Below are 12372 nucleotides of genomic sequence, written 5' to 3' on the forward strand. Positions count from 1 at the left end.
AGTGCCAAAATCATCACCCACTCCCCCTGTCCTCCTCTTTCTGTCACACTTAGTAGCAGGGGTGGGCTGTCCCCATCCCTCCAGCCAGCACTGGGCTGCATGTCAGGCTGTTGCTCGAGGGGACGGGCACGCAGGGACCAGAGGGATGTAGGGATGCGGCCCCACACCTGAGGAACCCACGGGGCCATTGGCGGAGGCCAAACACAACCTTCAAGAGCACCACCAAGAGCTGCTTTGGGGGCCCTCAGCATCCCGACGTAGCCAGCTCAGGAGCTGTCTGTGACCGCGGGGAACAGTGCAGGGAGATCAGGCAGTCCTTGCTCCGGAGGGTCCTGGCAGGTGACGGGTGGGGTTTTCTGGTTGCTCCGAGCTGTGCACCCCTCAAGCTGCACCCCCTGGGTGTGGGGTGAGGGCGACAGCCCCTATTCCCACGGGGGCAGCCCTTGTTCCTGCGCTCTCCTCCCGTCAGGGGTTTAAGGAAGAAAACCGGATTGCTGCTTCCGACTCCTCCTCCAGCATGTTTGGGGTTTGAAGAGTACGTTTAATAAAGGGTATCTTATGTCGATCGAAGTGGCCGGAGTCGCTGTGTGAGGGTCCCGAGGCTCAGCATGTGCAACCCCCACTGCTTCCTCCGAGCTGGGATGGACGGACGGAGCAAAATCCTCGCGTGACGTGGGGTGAGGGGGGGGGATTCGGCAGAGGGGGACCCTTCCAGGACGGGAGGGGATGAGGAGCGGTGAAAACATCCCCCCGTCCAGCACTGACCCCGGCGGGACACCGTTTGAGACCACGTGTACCGATCTGATACCCAAAGCCCCTTTCCCCCCCCCCCCCCCCCCCCCCGGTGGCGGGTAAAGGCCCCCCCCTCACCATGGCAACGCGGCAGCCAATAGCGAGGCGCGAAGCTGTTTACGGGGCGGGGCGTCGTCGTGGCAACGCGAGAAGCCTTGGGCAGCGGCTACTTAACGGCAGGGGCTGCGCTGCCGGCAAATCACGGCGGCACCGGGGGCTGAACTCGGCCCTAAGGGGGAAAAACGGAGCCCCCTCCTCCGCCTGCCCTGCGGCCGAGGCCGGGGGCTTTTCGCGTGTGTGGTTTTTTTCCTATTTTTTTTTTTTTAAAAACCCGGTTGGTGTTTCCAGAAGCTTCCTGCTCTCCCGTGAACTTTAGGAGCTCGGGGGATTCCGTTGGGACGGGGTAAGGGGCACCGCGGTGCTATGGGGGCACGGAAAGAGGGGGATGGGCGGTCCCGACGGGGGCAGCACGTGGGCGGCGCAACGAACGTCGGCCGTTGGGGCTGCGGGGTTGGCACACAGAGCCGGCGGTGAGAGGTGGGGAGGTCGGAGGGGTCGTTTATTTGTGTTATCTGCGTTATTTTCCCCTTCTCCTCCCTCCTCTGCGATTCCGGTCGCTGCCGGCAGGGATGTTAGGATCTGGGATGTTAGGATCTGGGATGTTAACGCAGCTGAAAGGGGAGATTTGCTCCTTTTTGGGCAGCAGGGCAAACGGTTTCGCTGCCCACCCCTCCCCCTTCCAACCGCACCTCCCCGACTGTTGGGGGCTGCATCGTTTGAGCGATGGAACCCAAAGCCCAACGGCTCCCGGGCCCAGGGCTGCCATTACTCAGGCCGGCCCAGGAGCCGTGCCCTCGCTGGGAGACACTGTGTGACACCGAGTGACTCTGGGTGACAGCTTCCCGGCCACATCGGGGTCTGGACACCGCCCCCTCGGGAATGACAGGCGCCTGAACCCGACAGCTCACTCTCGGGGTGGGCTCAGGTTCCCACTGGTTGTTTTGGGGGTAACTGCACGAAACCAACGGATGTCAGCGGTGGGGGGTAACTGGAAGATGGTGTATGAGCACTTTGGCTGCTGGGATTTTTGTCCTTCCTGGGGGACGAGGGGGGGTCCCTGGGTAGAAGCATCCTCGCTCTGTGGGACTGTGAGGCTAGGTTTTGTTTGCTGCATGGCTTTTTTTGTTAGTTTGCTCGTTTTCTCTTTTTAATTTGGCTCTTAGTGCGAAGCTGGGCAGTGCCAGCACACCGTAACTGGTTGATGCTGAAGCTTTGGGGAAATTTCCCCCACATTTAGGGCTGCCTCAGCACGTGCAGCTCCCAGGGGCCAGCACCCGGCCCCAGCTGCACCTCGAGGAGCCTGACCCCCCCCCATCCCGATGTCATTGCAGGACTGTCCTGTCCCCGTCCCCTCCCAGCGCTGCACCCCGTGGATGCTGGAGCTGCCGCAGTGCCCAGGCATGGCTGAGGGCTGGCTGAGCCTGCAGGAGGCCGAGGGGCAGCAGGACAGCATGGGGGACTCGAGCAACCTGGACGACAGCCTGACCAGCCTGCAGTGGCTGCAGGAGTTCTCCATCATCAACGCCAATTTGGGCAAATCCTTGTGCCCCAGCGGCCCCAATCCTCACGATTGTCACCACATCTCTGGCTTTGCAGCCCCATGCTCGCCCCTGGCTGCTGACCCAGCGTGCATGGGGATGCCCCACACCCCCGGCAAACCCACCTCCTCCTCCACCTCGAAGACAGCACACCAGGCTGTGGCCATGCATGCACAGCCTCCCGAGGACATCGACTACAAGACCAACCCGCACGTCAAGCCGCCCTACTCCTATGCCACTCTCATCTGCATGGCGATGGAAGCCAGCCAGAAGTCCAAAATCACCCTCTCCGCCATCTACAAGTGGATTACTGATAACTTCTGCTACTTCCAACACGCTGACCCCACCTGGCAGGTGAGTGCTTTGGGGGATGAGAGTTTGGGATGAGGGGGCTGCACCATGGGGTGGAAGGGGATTTGCCCACGTGGGGTTTGTGGTTTGCTCCAGTGTGCCCAGGGATGGAGGTACTGAGATGGGAGAGGGAGGACAGCTCCTAGGCCCCCCCAAATGCTCCTGACACTGCCCTGTTCTGTCCCCAACCCCATAGAGCAGCACAGGGACAGCTCCAGCACATGGGAATGTTCGGGCACTGTGCATCGCTGGTGGGGGTCTTTTGGGGGGCAGAGGGGGAGAGCAGCACTGTGCCAGCATGCTGACTTTCCCCTGCAAGCTCCTAGCTGGCTAATCACCACGGTTTTAATTAAAGGTGTTTATTAATAAAAGAAAGAAAGAAGGGTTTTCAATCCCAGACATGCGGGGGGGTCACTGGATTGTCGCAGGGAGGAATGATAAATATGTTCATGTAACGAAGGAGTGGGATGGGGAGGGGAGATGGGGAGCACGGAATTCAGCCCACAAAGCTCTGACCCTCGTAAAATGTCATTAAATGGTAAACTTGGAGTCGCTGCAGCCTGGAATGTTTGTGGGGATGACTGTGATTCCCCTTCTTCCTTTCTTTATTTTTTTTCCGACTTTTCTTGTTCTTTCCCCCCCCCCTATTTTCTTTTTCTCTCTCCCCCCGCCTTCTTCTTCTTCTTTTTTGCCTTTTTTTTCTTTTTTCCTTCTTTCTTCCTTCTTTCTCCTGCTTTCTTCCCCCCCTTCTTTCTCTTTCTCACCCTCTTTTCCCCTCTCTTCCACCCCCCCTTTCTCTTTCTTTTTTTCCCTCTTCCTTTCTTTCTCCCTCTTTTTTTTTTTCCCTTTCTTTCTTTTCGTGGCTGTTTTCTCCTCCCCTACCCCAACTCCCCTGTGTGCAGACAGCCTCGAAAGGTCATGCCACCCGTACTCGGGGGGAGATGGATCTATTCCTGTGGGAGCTGAGTGCTTTGGAGGGGAGCCAGCGCGCCCAAGGAGCTCCAGCCCAGAGCTGGGTTTTGTTGTGTGTGTGCCTATGTGTGTGTGCGTGTTTTTCAACAGCTCTGAGCATTCAAGTCTTGTTTTTCCTACTCTGCAGTACGGATTATGGATGAATAAGCATACAGATATCCAGGCAACATTAAAAAAAAAAAAAAAAGCCCTCTACCATATCCAATCTCTTAATACAGTCTTGGCTTTGTGGAGCCCAACGCTGTGTTATTTACCCAATAACTGAGTTTCCTTTCTGATTATTCACATCACTCTAGGCACATTCAGGGCTACAGAACAACTCAACGGGAGCAGAAACTCCTCTATTTTTTTTTTTTTTTTAATCCAGCTACTTTGAGCTGTGGCTGATGAAGATGTGGTGATTTCACACATTCTGGGCCAGGAGAAACCTCTGTGGGCAGTTAGCCCAGGATGGCACTGCCCACCTCCCCTTGCCCTAGCAATTGGCACAAATGACCTATGGGGATACAAGGATGGATGATGCCAAGTCCTAGCTCCAACCTTGGCTCCAACAGCTTCTTGGTTGGCTGGGAGGAAAGAAAACAGCACTGGAGACCCAGGGAGAGAAATTCCTTTTGGGCACATGGCCTGGAGGTCACAACAGTGTCACTTCTGCCTTATTTCTCCCCAAGATCCCAGCTGATGATGTATAGCCATGCAGGTAGGTGCAGGAGTCAACACTCAACTCTCTTTTCTCTTTCTGTCTGCAGAACTCCATCCGGCACAACCTCTCCTTGAACAAGTGCTTCATCAAGGTGCCCCGTGAGAAGGACGAGCCGGGGAAAGGCGGCTTTTGGAAGATCGACCCTCAGTACGCCGACCGGCTGAGGAACGGGGCCTTCAAAATGCGGAGGATGCCCGCGGCGCAGACCCAATCTTCCTTCACCAACAGGGCCCAGCACAAAGCGTGCGGTGTCACCAAGCCGGTGCCTTCCAACTGCACCAACAGCAACGTCCTCAACGTCAGCATGGACTCCCAGCAGCTGCTGGAGGAGTTTGAAGAAGTCACCGGGGAGCAGAGCTGGGATGGGAAGAGCGGCCACAAGCGCAAGCAGTCCTTGCCCAAGCGCACAGCCAAGGTGGCACGGCTGTTCAACACAGCCCTCCTCACCCAGGAGGAGCAGACAGAGGTGGGCTCACTGAAGGGCAGCTTCGACTGGGAGACTGTTTTCCACACCAACCTCAACGGAGATTTCTCCATGTTTGAGGAGCTGGAGCTCACGCCGCCCATCAGCCCCATCGGGCGCGACGTTTACCTGAGCAGCCAAGGATTCCACGATTGTCCGCAGGATTGGAGCGCAGCCGGGCCCAAGCAGCCCTTCTCTGAGCTCAACCCCAACAACCTGGACTTTGATGAGACCTTCATGGCCACCTCCTTCCTGCAGCATCCCTGGGATGAAGACAAGAACGAGTACCTCTCCGGATCCATCAGCATGGAGCAGCTGTTTGAGCTCGGTGATGCCTCGCTGTCTGCGGGCAGCAGTGAATGGAGCTCTGTGGAATCCTTTCTATAAGCGACTGCACCGATCCCACGGGGGCTTTAGGAGGATGCTCCCTTTGTGCTGCTGAAACTTGCAATGGACAATATTTTCTACGGACAGACACCCCCAGCAGCTTGATCAGTTACACCATAGGGTTATTTTCAGATACATCTATGGGGAGAACACCATAACACAAAAATTGCTTTAAAGATCTTTCAAGATCTTCAAAGAACACACCAGAAGTCTGTGGTCCATTAATTTCCTTAAGAGAAGAGGTACAACAGTACTTATTTTTTTACTTTCTAAGAAAAAAATGTGAATTACCTTTTCATTTTTTGGCATGGAAATGGACATGGCATACACTCCTCCTCTGCAGACCCAACAAAGATTCCTGGTGGCTTTGGACTCCACAGACTACGTGCAATCTTCTCACTCCTTCTCCTCTCTGTTCTTCTCTCTCTTTCTGTCCAGGTTCATTTGTAGGTATAGCTAATTAGTGAGCAGGCAAACAGAGTCCCCTCTGGATTCTCCAAGTTCAGTCTCCCTCCTGACTTGTGCCTGGGGAAGAAGGAAAGGTGCATAAATTCGGTCTGCCTCTTTAGATGTTTATTATATAATCTATTATATATTATATATTCAAAGAAGCCTATATTTTTAGCATTAGGATTTCTTTCCAGAGAAGGGTAGGGGAAATATAAGTCTGTACTTTTGCTCACGTTAGTTGTTCTGCAAACCAAGACCTGCACGGTGGCTTTGATCAGCGTTAGGCTGCCCCACTCCATGTCGATGTCACCATTGTTCCTGCAGCCAAACTGTGCAGAAACGTGACCCAGGGCTCTTGGATTCCTCTGCTCCTCTTCCCCATGGGTGATTTGGGTGATGTAGTCACTGAGTAGGAGTAAGGAAAAGCTGTAGTGTCGGTGCTGTCTGTCTTAGACTCACCGAAAAATAAGAGAGGTTGTAAAGATTTTCTTTTCTTGGTTGCAGAAGCACTTAGAATTGTTGTTTTGAGTTAACATAGCAGCAGTTTAGCTATAGCACTAGAGTCAATAAACCAGCCTTAAAAAACAAAACGAGAAATACCCTTGGTGTAAATTGCAACCAAATTGGGTGGGCAAGGGGGTTGGGAGTCAGACACCAAGGCTCCCTGATACCCCACAGCTTCAGAGGGGAACACACTGAGGTGCCACCACGCAGCCAGGGGCCAAGCAGAGATGTATATATTTGCATTTTTGCTTTTATATTTTTCTGAGTTCTGGCGAACAAAACGCGTGCAGTTTAACCTTTCTCATGGAGAGTTATTCCCAAATTAAAAAAGAAAAAATGGAGAAAAAATAAATAGCCTTTTGGTTCCTTGTTTCCCTCCAGCACTGCCTATCTGTGTCTGAGCCTCTCCTGCGTGGGTCTGGGTGTCTCACCATCCCAGTCCTGCTCTCCACGTCTATGGGGGCTTAGCAATTCCCCATAGGGAAATTGAGGCACAAACCTCATGGACAGCATCACTTCCGCATCAGGGGGCCCTGCTGGCCTGGGGACGCTGGGAGCTGCTCCCAAGCTCTGGAGCATCCTTCTCTGCTCCTGGAGTGTGGTTGTCCCTAACTTGCCCCATAGGAACACGTGTGGGTTGTGAGCCCTCCTGGGTGTGGGGTGGCGAGAGGAGCTGCACAGCTCTGCAGGAATAGAACCCTTGTGGGGCCAATTACTCTGAGGAGCAGTTCAGGCTCTGCAAGAGCAGTGAAGCAAAGCAGTGGCTGTAAAGCAAGTGTGGGTGAGGGGGGGTCTGTGTGCTTGGGGAGCCACATGGGGAAGGCAAGGGGCTGGGACACAGAGCTCAGTGTGGTGGTAGCTGGACTTGGGGGGGACCCATACCTGCATAGGGGAATGGTGGGAGAAGGGGTTTTGCTCACATCTGAGTACCTCTAGATCAGAAATGTCCCCTCCAGACCCTCCCTGGGGCTCAGAGCCTCAGCTGGACCTGCTCCAGAACACTCCAGCCCCTGTGTTTTATGGATTGGATGAGCACCACAGCAGCAGCAGGTGCCCACCATCACAGCTGCCCTGAACCATGCCAATCTCAACCCAAAAGAAGGGCTGGGCTCACAGCTGGAGGTGGTTCTGCTTTGTGCTGGGAGAGCAGGATGTGGCTGAGTGGATGAGGGAGGGGGCTCCTAGAAGACAGGACTTGGGTCTCCTTTTGGCCAGGGGAGCATGAACTCCAAAGGGACAATGAGGGGCTGGGGGTGGTCAGGTGCTGGGATAGGCTGGGAGGTTGTGAAGTGTCACTGTGGGGGTGTTAAAGAGATATGGGGACGCGGCACAAAAGGATGTGGGTTTGTGATGGGACTTGGTCATGTTGATGGTTGGGCTTGGGGAGGTGGGATCTCATGGGTTGGAAAAAGCTTTCCACGATTCTATGACTGGAAATCCCAGCAGTGGGTGTCCTCCTGCCCGCACCCCATCACCAGCACGTGGGTTCTGCTCTCTGTTTCTCCTTTTTCAGGGTGTTAATAGCAGGGCTGGGAAAAGCCAGCAGCCCCTCGCTCCTATGGTTCACTGCGTTTTTGCTGGCAAAATGCCTGCGTTTCTGCTTCACCCCCTGCAAAAATCAGTGCCCCAGGCACCCACCCTGCACAGGCACTGCCAGGAGCCAGTGTTCCTGCCAGCCAAGAAAAAGGGTGAGCATAAAGGAGGCACCAGGCGAGGCCCCAAACAACCCCGTTTTGTTCAGCTCCTGAAAGCAGCGCCGCAAACTTGGATGTGGATCTCGTGGGTTTTCCCCTCCCACCCAGGGGCAGTGGGGTTTGGGTGTCAGCCATGGGATGGGGACACCATGCTCCTGCCCGCGGGTGGCACCGACCTGCCCAGGCATGCCGTGCAGATGGGAAGTGCCCCACTCCCTCCTCTGCCCCATAACCTTTGCCATTGCACCTCTATCAGTGGTTTCTCCTCTTCCCCTCCTACTCCCCTCATCCATCATCCACCCCACGGGCAAACATCTGACACCTCAACCCAATCTCTGGTTTGCAGAGAGGGGGGAAATATGCACACAGCCCCTTCTTTTCTCTGCTTTTCTTGTGTCTTTCTTTCTCCTCCATTGAGCACGGTGCTGGCACGGAGCCATGCTGGCAACAGCAGGCTTTCACTTGCTAATCATCCCAAATATTGAAAATCTACGCCTAGAATAAACAGCCCCAAGATTGGGGCCATCTCTGCGCAGTGTGGAAATGCAAATCCCACCACCTTTTGTTTCCTTCTCTGGGTTCGGTGCTGGGGTTTTGGAGGAGGTCACAGCTCATGGCTTCTCTCCCTGCCCACGGATTGGGCTTTATTATTATTTTTTTCCTCCCTCTCTTCGAGGGGTTAAAAAAAGAATAACAAAAAAATCAGCCTGTTTTAGGAACCCAGGCTGGGATGGGTGTGGGGGGAGAAGAGGGAGGCAGGATGGAGGAGGGCATGGGATGCACTCACACTGCATAGCAATGAGCGAACCTCCAAAGTTTGGGAAAGATTTCCCTATGGGCTTAGGTGGGCGAGGGCTGGCAGGACCCTGGGGTAATGGGGTAGGGATGGTGTGGGGCAGGAGGGAGGCTGCAGAGAGTGGCAGTGCTGGGGGATTGCTTTGGGGGGTCCTGTGACCTGGGTTTTGAATGGGTTTGCACCCAAGGGAATGGAGCTGTCAGAGCAAAGCCTGAAGGGGCAGAACGATGGAAAAGCTGTGCCAGGTCCCCTGTGGTTTTATTTGGAGGGTTTGGGCTGGATACAGACCTACTCCTACTCTGGGCTTCCCAGCACTGGATTTGGAGTGCTGTGGGGTCAGGGAGGCTCTAGGAAATGCAGCTCTGAAAACAGGGAAGGGGCAAAGTTCTTCCAGCTGTAGCCTGTGGGACCAGCAGCACTTGCCCAGTGTGGGTGACTGTCACAGTGGGGGAACTGAGGCCATGATATAGACCTGAACCCAACCACATGCCAAACAGTACACAGCAGGGACAGCAGTGCCACCCCACAGCACTCCCAGCACCCCATGCCCTGCCCCCTTGTGAAGCTGCTGTAGGTCCCTTTGCGGTTTTGCAGGGCACGGGCTGTGCTGGGAGCTAATCTTGGACAGCACTTTGCCATGCACGTGGCCTTGCAGCCCTTTTGCATGCATCCCCGTCTTTTCAGCCGTATTGTTTGCATCTTGCACGGGAGGTGCACCCATTCCTCCAACACCCTGGCACCCCCAGCACAGCACAGCTCCCTCCCTCCATGCCCTGGGACGTCCGCTTGGGTTCTGTGGGCCACTGCCAGCAGCCGTTCCCCACGGCAGAGCCGGCACAATGGGGCAGGCTGGGGCTTGCTCAGCCCTCCCTTGACCGCAGGCAATGGCCTCTGCGTCACAGCTGTCACAAGGAGACGTGGGGCGTGTGCCCCTTCATCTTCCTCCTCAAAGCATGCCTGGGGCTGGGGGGGTGGGGGGTTCCTCCAGCCTGGCCCACGCTGCCGCCGAAGGAATGTGGGGACACATTCAACTCTGCAGCGTTGGAAGCTGTGTCCCCATCACCTGCTTGGGGAATGCAGGAGTGCCCACAGGCTGCAGCTCTGTGGGTCCCAATCAGCCACGGGTGCTGCTGTAGGGAAGGGCAAGAAGGTGCTTTGGGAGCATGGGGATCTGAATAGCCAGGGGTTACGAGTGGACTCGGCGTGGGGATGCTGGGTGTGGATCCCTTGGGATGCTCCTATTCCATGCACAGAGTGGGGGGCACTAGCATTACGAGCAGCAGGTGTTAACCCAGGACTCACAAAGAATTGGTCCTGGCATGGTGCTGGCAGGCGGTGTGCCAGCCTGGGAGCCAGGAGAGGAGTGTGGCTCTGCTCCCAAACGGCGCTCGGTTTCTTTTGGGCAGAGCCAGAGCTGGCAGCCACCATCTGCCCGGGGAGCCCCTGTTCTGGGAGGATGGGATGCTGGGGTGCAGTGAGGGGCTGCTGGGGTATGAGCGTGCCCCTGGATATAGGTGCCGATTTCCAGCCAGAGAATGAGGAGGGCAGGACGGGGACGCTATGCTCTGTCCCAGTAGCTTTTGGTTAGCAGACACATTAACAGGCAGGAATGTGCAAACACCCAAAGGTCTGGGTAAGGCAGCTGCACAGCCCCTGACAGCAAAGAGGGTGGAGGCAGGACCCCACAATGGCAGCATGGTGGGATCCCTGGGCACGAGGCTCCTCGGACCCTACTGATTGCTGTGCCCTCCTCCTGCCAGCTGGCTCCTAGGGGTCACTGAGCACATTCCTGCCGAGCAGATGGATTTGGCTGCAGCTCTGCACCTCCTCCTCAGCCCCATCGTGTGCGGGGCTGCCAACCCACATGGCAAACACTCCCCGCCTTCCCCAGCAGCACTGCGTTAGGGCAAAAACAAGCATCACCCCCATCCTGGCCCCAGAGCATGAAATATGGCACCATCAGACTGTGCCAGGACTGATGCTCAGGGTGCTCACATCCCCTGCCTTCAGCCTGGCCCAGAACCTCCTCTCCACCTTAGGTTGAGAACTAAAGAGTTTGGGTATGTGTTAGGGGACACTGCGGTGGTCCCTGCGCTGTGCAGGAGGGGTTCTGCACCCTGTCCCCCACTCCCCCTACAATGGCAGCACTAAGTAAACGGTGCTGGGGGAACCTCGTTAATCCTGATCATTTATTTACAAAAAGCCATTTAGAGCTGGCTGTGCAGGCAGCTATCAGAGCACCGGAGAAGGTTTCCCAGCAGGGCCTTAATTCCCTCCGCAAATAAAAGCTGGAGGGAGAGAGAGCACAGCTTGTGTCTGTGCTGGGACAGTGGATGGGGACGTGGGGGGACTTCTGGGGCCGGCTCCTAGGGTCTGATCCCCACTGCCCTACAACGAGCTGAGGGCTGAGCTCTGCTGCTTCATCTTGTTTTGTTTTGTTTTAGGGACTCCACATCAGCCAACAGCCCCGGTGCAGTTTTGGGTCAATCGCTGCCGTGCTGCACCCTTCCTTTGTCATTGTCCTGCCCTGCACAGTGCTGCACTGGGAGGACTGGGGAGCTGCTGGAGTTCCCACGTGGGAACGCTTCTCCTGCACATCAAGAACCTCCACGGGACATCGTGGCTCAAAGCAAAGCTGGAGGGGCTTGAGGTAGATTTTGCCAGAGAGGCAAAGCCCTCAGTTCAGTTCCTTCTCACCCTGTTCAAGTTCGCCCTTGCAGCACCCGTGTGCACCCACACTCTGTCTGTGTACCTTTGGTGGTTCTTCCATCTAAATCCCACCTGGAAGGGAAAGGCAGGGACTTCTCACCCAGCTCCTGGCTGAACCTGGATGAAGATTAATAGCTTGTCCAATATGGCTGACCCAAGGGGAGACGCAGTGCGCTGTGTCTGGGAAGTGATGATGGCAGTGCCACCATGGACAGAGTTCCCACGTGTTCCTGCAGCCTGGGGACACCGTGGGTCACAGCATGCCGGATGCCTCTCAGCCCATAGTGACTTCTTTAATTTTGTGTTAATCTTGGCTCCTCAGCACTCTGATCTCTCTTTCCTCTCCCCTCTGGAGACTGCTGTCTGCAGGAATCAGTTTTTCCCCTGGTCGCAGCTTGGGGAGTGCCATGCCACTGCCACGTCCCCCCTTGTCCCCTCCTGGGTTAACCCCAGCTTGGGCAGCCAGAATTCACTTCTGCAATGGAGCTCTTCCCAGGGTGGGCAGCCCCAGGGCACAGTGCAGGGGAGAGCAAATCCTCACTCTGAGAGCTGCTCTTAATTGAATTTGCCTGGATCTCGACAATATTACACCTTTTGTGGCGTGAGCTTTGCCACCAAAGCCATCGGGCTCTGATCTGATCCTGACCTCTGGTTTTGGAGCAGCACAGCAGCTTTGCTCAGTGCCAAATGTACTCATTAGCACTCTCGTTAGCTCGTCACGGCCCCAACCATGCACGATGCCAACTCGGCCGTTGGTGACACCCTCCCGGGGTGAAAAAGGAGCTTTTTCATTGCCCCCTTCCCACGGGGTGGAAGCAATGGGACGCGGCATTCCTCCGTCCGCTGCTGAGTCACTGCCTTTCATCCACTGCGCGGCAGCTTCGGCGCGGAAAGCGATTGTTGGTGGGGTGGGAAGGCGGGTGTGAGCGGCGGGACGGCGTACAACATGTGTG

The 12372-nt window shown here is 55.9% G+C and overlaps 1 protein-coding gene across 1 annotated transcript; it reads left to right on the forward strand.

The window, feature by feature from the left end:
• Positions 1–2225: 2225 nt before the first annotated feature.
• Positions 2226–5924, forward strand: FOXJ1 (forkhead box J1). Its single transcript, XM_065735605.1, has 2 exons — positions 2226–2744; positions 4463–5924. The coding sequence occupies exons 1-2, from the start codon at positions 2226–2228 to the stop codon at positions 5264–5266; spliced, it is 1323 nt and encodes a 440-aa protein (XP_065591677.1). The 3' UTR covers positions 5267–5924.
• The last annotated feature ends 6448 nt before the right edge of the window (positions 5925–12372 follow it).

Source organism: Cyrtonyx montezumae, unplaced genomic scaffold, assembly GCF_038088225.1.
Source record: "Cyrtonyx montezumae isolate F1298 unplaced genomic scaffold, pur_monq_1.0 scaffold_19, whole genome shotgun sequence".
In the NCBI taxonomy this organism is placed as follows: domain Eukaryota; kingdom Metazoa; phylum Chordata; class Aves; order Galliformes; family Odontophoridae; genus Cyrtonyx; species Cyrtonyx montezumae.

Coding starts and splice junctions, on each gene's coding strand:
- FOXJ1 (XM_065735605.1), top strand. CDS start 2,226: ATGCTGGAGCTGCCGCAGTGCCCAGGCATGGCTGAGGGCTGGCTGAGC. Junction 2,745..4,462: donor ACGCTGACCCCACCTGGCAG/GTGAGTGCTTTG, acceptor TTCTGTCTGCAG/AACTCCATCCGGCACAACCT.